Here is a 20,251-nt window from a genome sequence, read left to right as displayed (position 1 = left end):
TAAACAGGTCTATAATTGGTTTTGTAATGCAGCCATGATGAATCTGTAGTGTATTGCTTAATAAATTCTCTCCCCAGCGAGAAATGGGTGGTGGAATCCACGTTGAGTGGTGGATATTTGGTGGTGGTGGATATTGAGTGGTTGTACCCATGTGGAATCCACGTTGATTTCAAGTGGATTTGTGGTGATTATCATAAAATGTTAAACAGAATTTCTAATTTGTGGAACTTAACTCTCTGGTGACATTGCGTCATTTATCATCCTGAAACCATGCTAGTTATGTGAAAATGTATCGCACATTCTATTTTTATATAATTTGTGGAAAGGCAGCCATGAGAGCACATGAAAAATCGTAGACACATATATAGAAGGTTTAGATATAGAGTGGTTGAGGTTTTAATGGTTTTAGGACAGCACCTACTGCTGTTTTAATTTTTCCACCAAATTTCCACGTGGGTTCCACGTTGATTCCACGACCAAAAACACGTGGTATCCACGTTAATTCTCCACGTGGGTTCCACGTGGATTCCACCACCCATTTCTCACTGGGTCAAGATCACATCAGCCTACCAAACCAATGTTTGGTGGAAATTATTTGAATTAGAAACTGTAGCTCTACTTATCTCTCTCATTCTACCCATCTATGTAAAAAAGTACTTGATTAGAAACATGAAAATTTTGTCCCTTGATCTATTCCATTTTTCAATGTGATTTACACTGAAAAAATTTCATATGATTATTTAGCCATGGACCTTGCCCTGTTAATTGAGTTGTCCAGTGAATGTGTAGAATCTGATTTTTCTCTGTAGCCCTGAGACTGAGGATTCTGCATGGTTCAGCAAAAAAAATAAAAGATATTGCTCTCTCTGGAAAGGTGTGCATGCTAAAAATTTAAGGCAATCTGGTAAAAATTCAGTTTATTGAGAATTATAAAGAAGACTAATTGACAAATACTTATAAAATTAGTATGAATTTGAAATAATGCATTTCCAAGCAAATGATAGACACTGTAATCATGATGAAGGTTGAAAAAGCCTCAGAAACCCCCTATTCAGGGCCTTGAAAAGGCTTGCCCTAAGGCCTTTAATTCAGCATGAATGACGTGTATGTTTGTGAGAAGGAAAAGCCCTTCAAAATTTACAAATTACAACAATATGTTATTGTTGGTTAACACTGGAGACAAATAACTTAACTAACTTTACATTCTGATTTTCTAGCATTTGTCTAATAGGATAAAATAAAAGAAATTTCTTTAACTGTAAGTCAGAGCTGTAATGCATTTATTGTCAGCAATCAAAAATATCAATTAGTTCTGTAAATGGCTAAAAGATATGTCACACTGAGTTGGTTTTAGTATCCTAATATGAATATTAGCAGATTCAGTTGTGTAGCTGTTCTGCCATCAACTTTAGTCAACTACTGCCTCCCATAGCATTCAAAAGTTTTCCTTTATGATTGCACTGTATCCTAAGGCATCAACAAGGTAAACAAACAAGAAAATAAATTCACAATGAAGCACAGGGCATGCCACTGTTCAAAGAGGTAAAATGTTGCTCTGACAGTTTAATGAAAGGCCTACAGAATAAAATCAATGATGAGGTTGAGAAAAATTATTATTTTATTTGACTTTATTTCTGAGTCATTATAAAGTTGCATTTTGTGCTGGCAAACAAAGTTTGTTTCATTTCCCTTTGCATGCATGTTTTAGTCAAGCATATCAAGCTTCAGACCTTAGCATTCATGTACCTATCATGATAATTGGCCATATGATAAACTTATATTTACAAGGCATTTAAAAATATAGCAATAAATGGAAGCTATAATTTAAATTCACAAGCAAATATGTGAAACAAACTTTAGTTTAGCCTCCATTTCCAAGCAAACAAAATAAACAGCAGACATGCACCTGGCCAAAGATATTATTAGCTCTTCAAAGGTTTAACAAAAGTGAAAACTGACGGCAAAGATCAGCTAAACAAGTTCTAGTCAATCAACTAAGTCAGTTTTCAACAAACAGATTCTCTGTATTAAATTAATAATTTCATTTACATGGCTCAAATTATGGAATTATTCAGCAGAAAAATTATATAAATTATGCTATGATTATGACTATCTAAAGTGATGACTAATGAGTCAGCTCTTTACAAGGATTAAGAGACCAAGAAAGAAAACAACAGAAAAGTGAAGAGCTAATTTATAAGACTCACTACTTATACCTTAAACAACTGTCATAAATTCAGTTATAGCTGTTGTTTTCTTTCTATGCCTTATAAACTCTAGCCTGCTAAACTTAAGTAGTATCATATACCTAATAAAATTTACATGCAACAGAGGTTAGAGTATGGAATGATGTGTTGAACACATCCACCCTTTTCCTTGACCTCACAAAAGTCAGAAATGAGACCTGTGAAGGTTCCAAGCTCAACACACTGATATGCTAAATAGCTGCTTGATTCACTTCCATCCTCAATGGTTCAGTAATATTGTTGGCATTCTGTTAGTTATTATCTTGCAATTGTAAATGTTTATCGCACGGCCATCACAACCACTGGTCATCTTGCATTCTACTTTCCAGAATAGATTAAGATAATACTGTTTAACAACCTGCCATGCACACTCACATGGTCACAGGTGCAAGTTTTCAAATGAAAGTCTACTATCACTCTTCAAACACTTTTCCATTGACACTCAACAGTCACATTTTATGTCACCCAATGATGTGAAAACAGTTCAAAGTGCTTTTCAATTAACAAATTTGAAAATATAGCACTTTAAAATAATGACTAGGTACAGTAATATCCCTACATTATATTCTACACTACGTTAAAAAAACACTGCCAGCATGTAATAATAAAATAACAATCAGTGTGATGTGTTACAAAATTAAATCAATAATCTAGGGAAGAGGTAGAAGAGTAGCTGATGTGCTACCTTTTAACTAGTGTGGCATCTGTCCAAAACAATTAAGAGCATCCATCCCCAAATAAATTTGTTTCAGAATAGATGTTAATTCCCACAATGAAATGCATATTGAGAGTCAGGAAAACTTCAATGTTACCTCTTAATTGCCAAAATGGAAATGTTTCAATATATTCTGGTAAATCTTGACAGTGTGTTCAATTGTTTTAAAAGTTCCATCTGTCATCCTTGGATTAAGGGGAAAAAGAATCCACAATTGACAAGACTTTTCAATGGAAGTCCAATCACTTTCTACCAATCACGTCACACTTTTGGGCCATTACAACACAACTATCCCATGGAGAGACGCAGCTGCTTGGTCCCATCAAGTCAACTTTCAACTCCCAAACATGAGATTCAAGTGGGTTCTTTTCCTCTCACCTTAGTACATTATAGTTTTTTTTTACATTAGTGTATATATATATATTTATATTTATAAATATATTTACATTTTTTTCTCTTCTACTTTGTCATGCAGAGTAGTCAAGAAAAAATATGTTTATATAATAATGGTATATTTTTCCAGAGAAGGAATAGGCTAAAACTTGTAATACCTGGTAGTGAAAATGAGTACACTAGTTGATCATTCAAATGCTCTTCCAGCTGTTGTACATGCAAACAAAAATCATTCTGTGGTGTGTTTGAGGTTGCTTTACAGTATGACAATACATTCATTAATGACCATTTTTAAGCCAGCATAGGCAACTCATATGTCTAGAGGAACAGTACGGACCTTTAATGCACTGTCACTGATGATATCAGTCTTGCTGTTGACGCTGTCTCCTATGTGGTCGTACTACCTTCAGTCCACCTTACAATGATGATCCAAAGGATCAATACAAATGCTATATATTGGCTCTATTTGATTCATATCATATATATCATATAATATATATTTATATATTTGATGCATATAAGCTTCACTGCTCTCAACTCTCTCCATGTCTCATAGAAAAAACCCCTGTTTAATAATGAGAGCAATCATGGGGAACCAGGTGCAAAAACCTGAATCATTATAAGAATTTTCCCCTAATGGCACATACAATACATTTGAAAATAGTGAAAATCAATAAATAAAAATCCACACAAAGTTAATAAAAGTTGTGCCCCAATAATCTATGTGTCTCATCCACGATAAGAATACTAGAAAACCCCCAGTAATATATTGGTACATACACCATTGCCTTGACAGAACATTTACACAAATAAGAAAGCATACCCTGTATCCAAAAATCACTTCATTGCTGTTTGGGGTTCAAATTGGTTAGTACAAATCATCACCTCCATGCGTTCATTGGCAAGTACAACTCATCACCTCCATGCATTCCAAATCCAACCTTTCCTTCCCAATATTCTTCTTTGGATTTTACAGTGCGAAAGAGAATATCATCACATTCCATGGGTTTGCACTGAATACTACTGTTTCTTTTTTAATATTGAGGTAAAGTCAATGTATCCATTGTAAGTGTCAGTGTGTGTAGCATGTGGGTGTTTCTTGTGTAGTATGCATCAGCAAAAAATAATTATTTCATCAAGGTTTATAAACATCTAAACAACAATAAACTTGGAATCAAAATGAAAATATTACAACTATTTACAACAAAAACAACTAGACCATAGTTGAGTTTGTGTTCTTATATTTCTTATCCTAAGTCCATCCCATTATAAAATAAATCTGTGTCAATGGCACATTCCAACCCAACCATTTTTCTCTGTAGTCTGATGCACAGCACTCAACCATTCCATTTGAAACTCATTTTCCAACATTCTAGTTAACTCCTTACACTAGGCATCTCAAAAATGTTAACTTTAGCTCAACTCATTTCCCAGTCCCAATTCACAATAATCATTTCCTTTACAATACAAAGGAAGAGGAAAAAATGAGTGACCATTGTAGTCATCTCTGGATTTGTACCCATAGCACAGCATTAGTTATTCATTGGACACTGGGATATCAACTCACTCATCCGACAATCATCTTCCCCAAGCAAACTGTCTTGCTTTCAACAAACAACACCTAATTTGTACTGCACTGGATTAAAGTAAAATTTACATGGCACTTACACCATGATAACTGCTTGAAATAACCCAATAAATAAAACATTGACACAGCTTTAAGCAAACACTAATGGCAACAACAAATGCTCTGTATGAATGTGTATCTCATGATATTTAAAAAATGCAAGTGATTAAGAAAATAAAATGTTATGATCGAAGAATTACCATGTTTTAAAGGACATTGGTTTTGGTAACAATTTCAACTCTATTAACTATCAGTATTAAAAATACAATTTTTACAGTGACTTTATAATAAAATTCTCAGTTAATGAAGCAAATGATTTCAAAACACTTAAGTCATAGTATTGTGAAAATTCACTCAACGATAAAAAAATGGACAATCTGAAACTATTAAATTTGTAGAGAATATTGACCATGAGAGGCAACATAATTTCGGTTTGATAAAAATAATCTAGTAGGAGGGGTAACAATTCCCAAGGCCATTTCAAATTTGACCTCCTGAGCTGGTTCAAAGTTCCTTCAAGCATTCCATAAAAAAATCTCACAATTTAAAAAAAATGGAATTGCTTCGTTTTCCTAAATCTACATTATAGGCAATGCTTTTTAATCAATTTGGAATGTTCCATATCATGGAATGATTATTTATGGACTTCATCTAAAAAATATGTGTAATTTAATCACAAACTAAAGTGAAAGCTAAAGATTAAAACTTCTGAGCAAATCTGATTATTACAAAACAAAAATATTTTTTATAAATAGTTAAGACAGAACTAATAATGGTTATAAATACTAATAATTTAAATATAATCATTTACTTTACTTTAAGTGGCTACTTAATGAGGAATAAATTATTTCAGCCAGGTGAATAATTTACAGGCTTTCTTTTAAACGTGAAACTATAAATAACAAGTTATCTCATATTGCACTAAATCCATTGCCTCAGTAATTAATTTAATAAATAATCAGCCTTTTATATCAATAATTTTTCTTCCTTTATGAAAGCAGACTAGAAATTTAAATTTCAATATTCCTATTTCTCTGACTGGTTCTTTTTTCTCAAGCTTCCTAATGATCAACATCAACCTATCATGCCTTCCAAATGGCTTTAATAAGATACCCAGGTATATTGAATTCCATAACAAGTCAACCAGTACTTACACTTTTTCAAAATGCTTCTCTAATTTTTAGTTAAACTTTTAATTTTATAAAACATGAATGCAAGAATAGTGACCATCGTGTTAAACAAAATTCTCCCCTCTATTAATTGTTCAAAGGAATTTTCAGAATTATTCATTTAACCATGCTACAAATTCATCTTCTCATCGCAGTTTCTACCTCTAAGTCATTTTATGAATATTTGGTACTTTACATTTGATGTCACTAGGTTGTAGAAATATTACAATTTTATATTTTTCATATAAATATTTGAAAGTTATATTGGATAAATTTGTGGATACTTGTGCAACTTAGCATTCAAGTGCTGTTAGGCTCCTAAGGTAAGAAACAAAGAGTATGATATATAAAATTTAATTAAACCAGAAGGCATGCAGATGTATTTGTGACACAAACACATGAAAAAAAATACCTTACAAAGAAACATGTCTTCCAGTTGTTCAAATATAAACCTTCTTATCAAAAGTTGGAAAAATTTCCCCAGTCAATTTACATAGGATGAAAGTAACCTTCCTACACAATCAATATATATCACAGCACAATTGGAATATCTCATTAAAAAACATATGATTCCATAATTATATACCGAATATGGACAGGAATTAAACACCTGGGGACCTTGAACCATCATCTCTTTGGAAGTCAACCTGTGGAGACCAACAGCCAAGCCTTAAGCAAATTGTGATTTTTTACTTTAGTATTCAGAAATATTTATAATATAAATACAAGTTATAAGGTATATCATAAGAATATGAAGCAACTATTTTCTACATATTCCTAGCTTAAATCTACTATAATGCCTAATACTTGTCAGGAAGTCTCAGAATGATGAGTGGCAGCAGCCAACTGTGCTTCCCACGCCCCTGTCACCTCCCAAGCTACACGAGACACTCGCATGATGATATAAATATGAATTTTATCAATAATGAAGAGCCACCAACACTCTGTTATCATGTTCATCAGCTTGTCCACAGATAGCATTAGCGTTGTCCAAAAGAGAGATCTGAAGAGGAAACAGTAAATCATGTCAGTACTGAGAATTTATACCTAAAGGTGCATGTGAATAGAAATTTTCAAAATTTTACTCTACAGATTAAACCACAATCTATGTTCTGCTGAAATAACTTTCATTGAATGCTAATTTTTTTAAACTGATAAAACAATTATTTTCATCTTGCAATATTAACACTTAATACAAGTAAGTTTCAGCATTTTTTAATATTATATTAATGCCACAAACATCCACCAATATGCATACACAATTTAAGCAGAAGCTGCAGTTAAGGCATTCCACAATAAATAAAATAATATCTGCCTAATAGTTTGGAATTATGATGCATCCAGTAAAAAAAATAGTTTGCTATCCAGAACATTAAAAATGCTTAGGAGTTGAGTAACATTTATATGTATACTGCCCTTACATTAAAAGGCACTGAATGGTGAAGAAAGGCCTGGGGAGTTTGTTGAAAGATTTTCAGAGGGAAGAAAAAATACAAACCTCAATATGAAACAAGAATAAACCACAATCATTGGAATTCATTCAGTCCAAAAGATTTTTTCTAATAGCTAAAACAATGGCTATTTCAAATTCAAATGATTGTGAATATTAACTCATTTCCATTGGAGAACTACAAAATTTTCTTACCTCTGAAAATCAGAGTCAAGGGTGAGGGGTCAGCAGTTAGAATTCTTTTTGATATGGTTCCATTTCATAAACAAAAGGAGTAATACTGAGAGTTTTATTGTAAATACAGTTTTACGCAAGTAACTATTTAGTATTTACTATAAGTAGCATGCTATCATAAACTTGAATGCTATTAAAGACAAATTCAATGAAAATGCATGTGCATCCGTAAACTTTGACTCAGGAAGGTTTATAACAGAATACGACAATGACAAAGTAATACTTTTGTTTCAGGAGAGTAAGCACAATTTCCTCATAATTAGAGATCAGGAGAGAAGTGAAAATGAAAGAAAAAAAATCCATAATACATTGAAAAGTAATGATTATTCTATTGTAATTTTTCCTCATCAAACAATCAGTCTAACTATTTACAGAAGCAAATGTGCCAGGAAAGAAACATTTTGATGCTTTTCCTGCTGGGTCACTGATAAAGAGATGTGTACATGCAGGATTACCACAAAGTATTTTGGCGCAAACACTAATAATGTGTATCAATAACGTGAATTACTTGCTTCAATTGGTACCTCATTTTGTATCAACTTAAAGTATAAAGTACTTGTGGAGTTCAATTCTGCTGTTGACATTAACTGAACAGCTTTGAATGTAGCCTGAAATTGTAGCCTATAATTCACACAATTTACCAGCATAAATGGATGAATATTGAGAGCTTAAAACAGGAGATGAATTCATTCAATTAAAATTAAATAAATTTTAGCTGCCTACAGAAAAACTATATCTATATTTTCTACTAGAATCCTAAACTGCAGAATGTGTCAAGAAGCAAGTTAATTGTCAGAAGAAAAGCAAATTATCAGCTGACCAGAGCCATTTTACTGTTATTATTTCTATGTTATATGCTGTTCAGGATGAAACATATGAAAACAATGAAGGATGGGAGGAAAAATGCGAGGCATTCATGTCTGTCAATCATTATAAGGTTGCGCTTATTGTTCTAAATGATCCCTATTAATTAATAATAAGAGTTTCCACCATGAGGAACCTATTCGTCATCAGGGCATCAAGGATGTCAAGACCCAATAGATAAGCTGAATCAATGATTATTGGAGTCCAACTTTACGGCCACTGTATCAAAGTCTATCGTCAAACTTTGATCCTAAATTGTACAAGTACTTAACACAAAATTGAACATTGCTTTGACTTGCATTTTTGCACAAAAAGTTGCCATTAAAGTAAGCTCTGCTATTTTTGTGTTTAGTTATAGACTAAAAAGAAATTTAAAAGCACTTTTGGTACCAAATTAGTGCACTCTTGATAACTATTGGAATAAACATTATGAAGAAATATTGATTTTTTCCACTTTGAAGTTCATTTATTCATTGTTTAGAGGTCCACTGAGCATTCAATATAGGAGGGCAGGGAATAATGATATGAAGGGAATGTAAATACATCAGATATCATGATCTCTTTGACCTTTGATTTAAAAGCTTAATTTTTGACCACAAGCAACAATATCCCCATGGAACCCCAATTCAAAGTAATAATTGACTTGGCAGCAAACAAACAGTCTCTATTTTTCACCAGGAGCTAATAGCCCTTTGCCAGCTTTCCCAGGTGGGAATTTGATGACAATATACCAGATGATTAAAAAGAATAATATATATTTTTGTAGTTGTAACTTCAATTATCATTAGCTGTGTATGTATTTGGTACTGGAAGTGCTCTTAAAGATCTTATTGGTATTTATAAAGCAAAAATAACATATTTTTCTTTAACAAAATTTTCTATCTCTAATAGTATTATTACAGGGTTCTGCTGTTCAATATACATTTACAAGAGCCTGTGCATTTGTTGTATGAACTCTCATATCAATAAATACATGGAGAATTTGGAAAAAAAATGGTTTCAAAGCTACCATTTTCCAACTGTCAAAAACCATACCTTTTTCATACAAAGCTGAATGGAAACAATTGTAAACAGAACAATAAGTTGCTGATGATATTGAGATTGTGAAGAAATGAGTTTCCTTTCATTGCCAGTTCAGTTAATTAAAATCCATTGGCAGGTAGCTACTGAGATACAATACTTCCAACTTCAAAGGAGATTAGATATGTCGACTATAAAAGCCAATTTAAAAACAAAAATATATTGTAAGGATGGTTGTGATATTGATTTATCACTTCTAATACATGTACACTCTCTCATCTAATATCTAAGTTGAATCATAATTTTCAAAACATTATGTTCCTGGCTCTAAAGAAACGGAGAGGTAATTTTATGTTAAATGATTAAAATCAACATTATTTCGCAGAAAAATAATTCATTGCCATTCCAATGCTCAAAATCCATTTTTCAGCAGGAGCAAAGAAATAAGATATTTGAGGAAAATTACTTCAGTCGGTATAGTAATGATGATAAAATGAAAAGAATGCATGAACTCATGAGGAATATCTAAAATAGTACACGTTCAAGTTGTAAACAGATCAAATTTTTCTTCTAGTAATGTTAAGCTACATGAATTAAAAGAGATTTTAACAGAAACATGTGGCATATTTGAGGTAACTCTTTGGCGGACATGGGCCACCATTCACTATGGCCAATACTTGACTTCTCTCCTTAAATATGTCTTATATATAATAAACTTTGCATAGGTAGTCTAAAAATCGTTGCAATAAAGGTTTTATCCAAGGTTGAATCAATAATAAATTTTGATGTCAGCAATCTTATTGCCTCAAATTTACCCACTCACTTGATCATTTCATTATATTTTGGTAAGATGACATAAAGATGAATGAAAACAATAGGAGTCAAATTCATTCTTATATCCTGGAGTTACTCAACCATCAACGCACATTAGCACTGTGGGTAGTTTTACCGCAGGATACAAGGCTTGACAGCCTCCTGATGTGGTTCATAATTTCATCAGCCTACCGACCTCATTGGTATTTTGTGTGCACTTTGCCATTGCGATATTTATGATTAATTTAATCCATAAACTAATGCTACAGTCATAAAAATGAGCAGGTAGTCGGATTGCTGCTATGCAGAGCTTGGCAGTTAATAAAATGTTAAATCAAAGAATCTCGTCAATAAAACATAACTCTAAAATTAACTTTAAAATTTGCAAACCTTCTCAATGGAATGGAATCTCATGGAATCTCATGGAATTTAACCTCAATAGGATTATCAAATTTCCCCTGCTATGAGAATTAAACATAATGGGGCTTTCACAGCTGGCTTTAATAAATATACATTAAAAATGGAAACTTATTGAAATATCTGCTATTATAACCCCATTAATAATTAATTCCTTTCAAAATACCAATTCCCACAAGATCTAAGTGAAGCAGGGAAAAAAATAATCCTTTAATCGAAGGGGGATAAAAATATAAAAAGGTAACTCAAGAGAAATTATTCCTTTCAAAATTATCAACTTGTGAGAAAAAATAGAGTTAAATACGACACAAATATCATGATTGAAAAGTAAATAATATCAAGTTTTAAGTATCATAGTGATGAGCAATATTCTACTCATATACCATGAGCGTGAAAGATATGTCTCCAAAATAGTACTTCAAGTCCTTGTTTGCATTATCCCATGACCTACTTTGTGGTTATCCTGTACACTCTTTTACTCACATAAACAAATAAACACCACTGCATTAAAATAGTACACCCAATTATTACATTTACAAATGGTAAGGAATTATGGAGCTACAGCATATTAATTTGACAGCACCATCAATGTGACAACATTAGCACAACATCTGCCACTTACTGGGGCGCCAATATTGTTTAGGTATGTATGGCAACCATTTTGGGCGCAGCGGCTTAGTTTCCATGACACTGAAGGATGGTGGAAAAACAGAATAAATGGTTGGTTCTGCATAGTTACATCAATATTAAAGATGAAACGTCATAAGCTCTATGATACTTACAATCATTTAGTCTTCGACAAAAATCCCCTTTTTAACTAAACTATTAAAATAGGCTCTACAAAACCTACTTGAATAAACACAAGTTATACTCTTAATAAAATCAGAGGGAAATATCAAATGATAGTTTGGTTCATTATTTGATTGATTTTACAAATGCATTAAAATAAATCATCATGTAAATGCTTGCCTTTTCTTGTCATGTCGGCTAATTTTTTAATAACCATGTTTAATAAGCATATCTCTACATAAAGTCAATGAAACATTTGCATACCTCTGCTTCTCCCAGCATTTCCTAAATTTGTCGCTAGTATGGACGATTTGCATCTTTTGGCCTCTTAAGCTGAACTTTAAGTCGCTTCATTCCAATCTGGAACCCATTCATGGCCTGAATTGCTGCCTGTGCGCTGGCAGGATTATCGAAGCTAACAAAACCTGGATAAATTGAAATGATAAACAGTTAAGATTTAGTAAAAGTATCTTACATATGGTAGGTTAAAAACAGGTATTTCTAATTGGATGAGTTGAAAAATATTCCACACTTAACACATTCGCAGCATACCATGAATTAATGAGAATTTTTCAAATATTGTCATTAAAATAGCAAAATTGATATGTGGCAGAAAATTTTTAGGAATGCTGCCAAGGATGGCTAAACACTTCTTAAATATATATATTTTTAAATTACTTGGGCAGTAATTAAAGTATTATTCCATTCAGTTGGCTTCATTATTTATGCCACTTGAAACCAAACCTTAGATGAAAAAATGGATCAAAAATTCTTCAGCCTTTAATATCAGACTCAAAATCTTTTTAATACATATTATTAGTAAATGCTGAAATATGTAAAAAGATAAAAGTAATGAACTATTTATAATTTTATATGAAACACTTCAATTACCAAAGCATTTGCTCTGATTTGTTGCTCGGTCAATAAAAACTTTGGAACTGATGACATTGCCAAATGGAAGGAACATCTGCATCAATTCTGCATCACCAAACTCCTGAGGTAAGTGATAGATGAAGAGATTGCACCCTTCTGGGCCTGAGATGGAACAGCCTAGTACAAAAATAGTGAAATGGTCAGAGTAATTAGTGAAAAGGCCTGAGGAATTTAAAAGTTTTTAGTTAAACAAGTTACTTTTACTAGTAAAATGTCATTCTACAGTAGAATAAAATCAAATTATATAGTTTAGCATAAAAGTTACATGAGGAGCCATAAGTGTAGTTAAAAAGGTACATATCATATATTTTGCTTCTGTTAGAAAAACTTATGAAAATTGGGACATGAGATATTGATGCAAAAACACAATCTTTTTTAAAAATGAAAATTCAAGTTGGATGCTTTATTAGCTACACAGAATGAAAAAGGATTGTGACTGTATTGAATTGCATAGCATTCCAAGATTTTTAACTTTATTACATTAAGTGTGAATCTTCAAGTTTTCTGGGTGCTAAAAGATCACAAATATCAAGCACGGAGATCTCAAATCTCATCTTTCCAAGCCACCTTTGATAGATGAGATATCTTGTTGTGCCAGCCATGTTAAAGAATGAGTACTAGCAGGAAAATTGGTTGTTAATAAAATGGTCTCTGACATTAATTCAATAGCATCAAAACAAGTAAGCAAAATAATCGAATCAACTATAACTGCTACTTGAGTGCCCACCTCCATTATAAAGAGTGAGCTAAGTTTCCCTTGAGTTCAGCACAGTTACATTGCATGAAATTAGAAGTTCAAAGGACAAACGAGGTTGAAATAAATTAGGGATGAGTCGATTCCACTTTTTTTCGAATCTAATTCCTTCAAATCGATTCCCGATTCGCGATTCCAATTCCATCGATTCTTATTCCTTCCAACAGGTGGGATATTGATTTATCTGTAGCATTGCTGTCATTAAAATTTAAGAATTGAATGGAATAAAATAACAATAGCCACGGTGGCTACGTAGCCATTTGGCCGTGGTGGCTAAACAATAATGTAATGTTCATTGCGTCCATACATATCAGAGCAGCCTGGCAGCTGCGCGGTGGCAGCCGAAAGCAACCTGTCGAGTCTGCCCCGGCAGCTTATGCCAAGCAAGTATCAACTTTATCAATGGTTGCATTGTTGAAACTGGGCTATACAAATGCGAGTGTGTCTAAATTTTTATTATTGATGCAGATGCGTGTTAGTCTATGAAAAAAAGTTTTATAAAAAAAAACCCTCTCTGCGCGTAATTATAAGAAACTTTTTTTTCACAGGAAAACTTGCTCTCTGCATGTTTTTATTAGCATCAACTTCAAATATCATTCAAAAATAAAAAACAGATATTTCGATCTATTTTATGTTAAAATTGGTGGTCCAGATGAATTCTCAGATGGTGATTCATAATCCCAATAATTTGATTTGCCATTACCAGCGGTTAATAAAAGAACAAAAGACACATGCATTGCTTCTCGATCCCGTGGTTTCCAATTTATTTTCTCTGAGAGTTGCTCATGAACACACGCCATTTCAGGGTTCGTCAGTATGTTGCTCTTGTCGACATTTTCATGTTTCCGAGGCCGCTTAGGTATGTTCGTCGCAGCACCCGCGTGCTGGGTGTATCCTCTGGGCGGACAAGGCTGACACCGCAGCTGCTTAGGTGTAAGGCGGCCTTTATGCCCAAGCATATAGTCTATGCTCAAAATATTTATCTTCCTGGAATCGATGGAATCGGAATTGACTTTAGGCGATCGATTCTCGATTCCGATTCCGTGCCTGAGAATCGGTGGAATCGAGAATCGTCATTTGGAGTCGACTCATCCCTAAAATAAATTAAAGTCATCATATACTAGAGGAAACTTAAGAAGAACTGGTATTTAAATTTTTGGATATGATTCACATAAATGAAGTAATATCATGCATCTTGACTTTAGATGGAATTAATGGAAACCATTTTTCTCTAACCATTTCGAAGAAAGTCACATTTTAAGATATTAAGTTAATTAAAGTCTCATCCATCGAATCAACTCATGCATATCATTTTAAGCCTCCTTCCTTGATACTAAAATTATCTTATTAAAAGGCATCTTCATTAGCTCTTCCAATTAGGCATTTCTCACAAAGGCCAGTATTGAAAGATTAATCTGAAGGTATTCAATGTGGAATACTCAGCAAAATTAAGAGCCTTCTAACTTTCTAAATACATGTAGATTTATAGAGATAGATCAAAGCACACCTATAAGTAAGTAGTATATGATGTGGTAAATAGCAATGATGTAATGGGTAATTCTGGGATTAATGAATCAGGTAAATACATATATTTAAAACACATATAGACTGGGAATAAATTCCAAATGCATGCTCATATATCCATTGTAGCACATTAAAAATAAGTGGCATTAGGGGCACACCAATAGTGCAGTTTTAGTGACCATTCACAATACATTCTTGCTATTCACAGAAAATTAGTTATCTTGATGTTTGTTATGTTTATGCCCTTATTTGATTTGCTGAGTTAAGCATTTGTGTGCAATGCAGAAAATCATTTTTTTATCACCAGTAAATTTAGCAATATATATGTAAATGAAGAGATAAATATTAAATGTTAAATTGTTAAGGGAAAATTTACAGATTTCACTACCAAAAGATGTGGCTTAGTGAAAAAGTTTACACTGTAATTTTCAGGAGCAAATATCCATTCTTAAGTATCAAAGAGGTTGTGTATTTAAGAAGTAAAGTAACACTTTTACAGTACAAAAATGATAGGAAAAAGATTTGTGCCAACTTTGTGTCAAGACTGATTTGTTCTGTAAATATTGAAACTAGTTGGAAACCATCAATAAATCCTATGGGGCCACATTTAATATTAAAGACACCAATAAAAACCAGATATTTTGGGTGCTTAAGTCATTCTTGCTGTAGAATAAAAGATAAAATTGAAAGAAAACCCAATTCCCATGTAAAGCAGATTCTGAGGCCAATTTTTGCAATATTTGGGCTTCATTCTACGACAAAAAGCACAAAAATGTCTGCAGATAAGATGAATTATTAACTATAGCAAATGACTTCAGCCACCATTTCCTAATCCTCTGATTTATTCCAATATGATTCTAACTCACTTTTTTCATTGTAAACATATGAATCCAGTACCTAATGATTTTCTCAGATTTTTATTTAGAAATCAATGCCACATTGCATAAAGAAAAGGGCATGACACAGAAAATTTTACTTAATTACAACAATGTGTTATGTGTGTATACTCAATAGCAAATAGAGCAAATAGAAAATTTTCAATCACTGAAAAAATAAATTTTTGGCTAAAAAAAAACTTTGGATGTTTACTGGCAAAAATATTTCCCTAATGCTCAATATTTTTCCATGCAATGGAAGTAGTCTATTGGATTGAGGCGATGTAGCTTGCAAATGAAGTTGTGTCAACAATGCATTTTGCCTTACATTGGATTCCACATTAGAAGACTTCCTGCCTCGTTTTGTGTTTACATTAAATTTATTTTCCTAATATTTTATTTGCCATTCATATCTATAAGAATGAACAATATATAAAATGTCTCACAACTTGATTCCTGAGGGAAATTCATATACTCTATTCACTGGATGCACTGATTTAAGATGGTGGAATATAAAATCCTGTGCCTAAAATTGCTGTGAATGATGTAACTAGGTCAATTTTCCTAAGGACTTAATGAATGATTGTGTTCAATTTTTTCATAATGTCTGAAGAAATTCTCAAGCACACCAACTAATAGATGAATGAAATTTGACAATGATAACTTATTTGAATATCATAAAAAATTAACAAGTTTTAACTTTTATCCAACAGATTTAATTGCCCAATTCACACTTTACAGATTTAATTTGAAAGCCTTTAACCCTCAAGCAGGCGCGCTGGCATATGAAGTACACCAATCTTCGAAAACCAAGGATTTCAACATTGTACATACATTCTGATCTAGAATGGCCTCATGCATTCTTACAATGCACTTTGACTGTATATAGTGTGAGTTTTCAAAGTTCGAAGTATTGTAGCTAATTTATTTTTAGATGGGCAAGAGGAATCGACAGCCATAGCATACAAAGTACACCGAGTGACTGGCCGTGTACCTCGTACTTTGCTTTTCTAGAATGGCCTCAAGTATTCTTACAATGTCATTTTGACAGTCTATAGCTTGAGTTATAAAAGCACATAGTATTGTAGAAAATTTTTCTTAGATCGGCAAGAGGAACCTGACACCCGTGGTGTATAAATTACACCGACCGATGAGTATCACCTGCACCACCTGTGTACCTTTATATCTGTATGACCTATAAGTGTAAAACCTTGAACTAATTTCCACAAATAAAAATAAATTTTAACAAAAATCGAGTGTTATCATAAAAATGCATATATCGAGGACAAAGTACGCCATGCACCCAGTCATGTAAAAATATCAGGCACGCCCGCTCTAAGGTTAAATCACTGTGTTAATGTGGACATGTCAGGTAAGGAGTGGAGTAACTCTCCTTTACACACTTGGCGTTTAAAAGTTTAAACATAAGCTTATTTCTAAATTCAAAGAAACTTCTTCTCTCAGACATTACTGGTTAAAAAAAAGTAGCACTTTGAAATGTATTAAGATCATATTGTTTCAATGCAATTGCTCACTTTGTGTTACAATACCATCATCCTTTTATTGCTCAAAATTTGAAATGTTTTAATGCACAGAGTTATCATTGAATGCAACTTATCCATTCCTTCAAATCATTTGAAAATACTCCAAAAACATGATCAATGCCAAAAAATATGCTAACTAGTCAAATCTATAGCTGATTTGGTGACTGCTATTTCTAGTCGTTAGACCCCATTGGGCTTATAAGTCTTCCCACTGTCGGATATTAAAGTAGGTACAGGATGGGGAAAAGTATCTCAGAAAAACTTTTGCATTGAATTACATTTAAAATAAAAAACAGAGTCTCCTTTTGATGGCATATTATTCAGCAATCCTACTCAAGATTGTAGGCTAGTAAATTTCGAGTCATTCACCTGAGTTTTGGTGACATAAATGATATTAAAAGCATTGTAGTTACCAAATATTAATATTCCCTTTGTTGAGTTATATCTAAGAATATATGATTATAAAGCATTATGTTAGAAAATTAAAATTTAATTATTTCTGCAGCAGTAAAATAATTGTTAAGGAACCACAGCACAAGTAGAAGTGTCTCTTTTCACAGGCTGAAAAACAAGTTCTCATGCATGTTGAAATGTTGCATTATGGTATGGGTAAGTTCACATTCGGAAATGACATGGGAATATAGAAAATTTATTTGATAGCAATAGATTTAAGTTTCCTCAACTGTTTTCTGTATTTTAGTGAGTATTCATTACATTTTTGCAGCACTCATAGCTATCGAAAACCTGTGTCATACTCGAAAAAGTCAAAATAATTGATTTCAATCTTTTTAAAAGGAAGTTCTTTCCTCCATTATGGTTATCAATATTATGTTTTGCTATTTCATTCCAAATACTTATAGCAGTAGAACATTCAAATGATTTTAAAGATATAATTATGTCCACTCTTTTCCAAAGGCAACAGACGGAGAGCAGGGGTATTCTGTTTGAAGTCAAAACCATAGGCAGAAGTCAAAAAATCAATGGGCTAATACCCGTCTTAAATTTTTGGGAGATATTACCTCAAGGGTACCCACTGCTAAGGAGCAGCCTTTTGAAAAAATAGAATGAAGTCATAGCATAACTGTAGGACAATGGGATAGAAGTTGATAGATGTTGAAAAAACATGCAAAGATGGAAGAAAATGAGGGTAGAGTGATAAAACCCAAGCCAAGGTCAGTGATAAAATAAATTTGAGATTTACAATACTATTAAATATCATGTTATTTGCTTCCTATCAGATAACCAGCACAATTTTTATCCTGAGGAGGAACACAAGCTACCAATAATCTGTTACTGATTTTTTTAGTAAAAAAAAAGGAAGGATAATATTACTCTGTTTATGTTTCCCTCACCTTGAGTTAGATCTAAGAATAGTATGCCATAAGAAGGAAGGGATTTTCTTTCAGAGTGATAATGGCTAAATTTTAGTGGACACATTTATCACCATTTAACCAAATCAATAGTAACAAAATTTGATATTTAAAATTAGATAACCAAGCAGCAATCTCTGAGATCAGAATGAAGATGTTAAAACTTGCAACTGAATTTCATATGAGGAATATCTTTATGTTGCATTTTTTAGCAATTTTATACCAGAAATAATATCAACATTTATTCTTAAAAAATCATGCATCAATTAACTCCTAATCCTGTTTTTTTATTCACTTAGGAATATGAATAATTTTCATGATATCATCACCACTTAACATGCGGAGTGAAAAAAAAGACCCTTTGATATTCCATAGTGTGTTTGTTATTTTAATGAATTACTGTGTAAGGTGACTTTCAGGCGTTTGCATCTGTTGTAGGCTACATGATCATGGGCAATAACAAGTCCCTGATGATGTGGCCTGCAGCAGAAAACAAAGCACCTTATGCAGTGGCTCTCAAAAATAACACATGAAACTAACTAACTCTGTGAAAAACTTTCATTGTGCCAATTCATATCTTTGAGGCTAAATTTATTGCCCATTACTCCTTGGGATGCGACCTATTTGAACTATGCACATGAATCACATGATTAGGATATAAAAAGACAAAATGTTAATATTAGGCTACTCCCAACTTCAGGGGTATTGATGCAGCAATTTGCTGACAGTAAAAGAAACTTCAATATTCTACCCATAATTTGTAAGATGGCTAAAAAATTGGAATATTTTGCTGCAAGTAAAAAAAAATTTATGATGGAAAGGAACAAAGAGCAGTGAAGATTAAAAAATAATAGGGAGGGAGGCTCTACTGCTTATGAAGCAAAATATTTGCATTTTTATTTACTTTAAATGAATAAGATTATGTCACTGGTATATTAGTATGCAGGGGAAGGTTTTTTAGGTAATATTTCAACTAACTTATAATGTTAGGTAATCAGGTGAATGACTGATAATACTTCTTTGTCATTGGTGGATACCCTACAGTTATATAATCCGAAAAACTAAAGATTGATGAGGGAGGCTCTACTGCTTATGAAGCAAAATATTTGCATTTTTATTTACTTTAAATGAATATGATACTCAGGAATTTCGTTAATTTCTAGAAACACTGACACAATTGAAATTTCACAGATGGGACAGTCAACGATGGGATTTCTTCCAAAAAATATAGACTTCAACCCTGAATGAAATAGCAAATCACTTGTGGATGAAATAATAGTTAAATATTTTTTAAAAATTAAATAAATTAATTTTTATAATATGAATGCACTCCAAGGAATTATTGACATAAATATGGCATGTTTACATTACTTCTTGTGGATAATAGTATCAACATCAAAATAGTGTAAGCCTAGGTGTAGTTCCACCTATCTTATATACACCCAAGATGATTTTAAAATCAGTATTCTAGTCTCACTTGCCATCAAAAACAGATAATTATGTATTTAAAAAAT

General features: G+C 32.6%; 1 protein-coding gene across 6 annotated transcripts in view; it reads right to left on the bottom strand.

Annotated features, from left to right (window-relative positions):
- Positions 1-900: 900 nt before the first annotated feature.
- The window catches only part of LOC124171062 (CUGBP Elav-like family member 4), a 711,449-nt gene continuing 692,098 nt past the window's right edge, over positions 901-20,251 (bottom strand). For all 6 annotated transcript variants that reach the window (XM_046550227.1, XM_046550214.1, XM_046550233.1 and 3 more), the window contains 3 exons: positions 12,629-12,787; positions 12,002-12,162; positions 901-7,153 (listed from right to left, as the gene is read on the bottom strand). In XM_046550227.1, the coding sequence (XP_046406183.1) occupies positions 12,035-12,162; positions 12,629-12,787 (287 nt within the window). In that variant the 3' untranslated portion in view covers positions 901-7,153; positions 12,002-12,034. The remainder of the gene's footprint in view (positions 7,154-12,001; positions 12,163-12,628; positions 12,788-20,251) is intronic.

Source organism: Ischnura elegans, chromosome 1 (genome assembly GCF_921293095.1).
Source record: "Ischnura elegans chromosome 1, ioIscEleg1.1, whole genome shotgun sequence".
Classification (NCBI taxonomy): domain Eukaryota; kingdom Metazoa; phylum Arthropoda; class Insecta; order Odonata; family Coenagrionidae; genus Ischnura; species Ischnura elegans.
The sequence above is the reverse complement of the archived record's forward strand: the minus strand, read 5'-3'. Positions and strand labels throughout refer to the sequence as shown.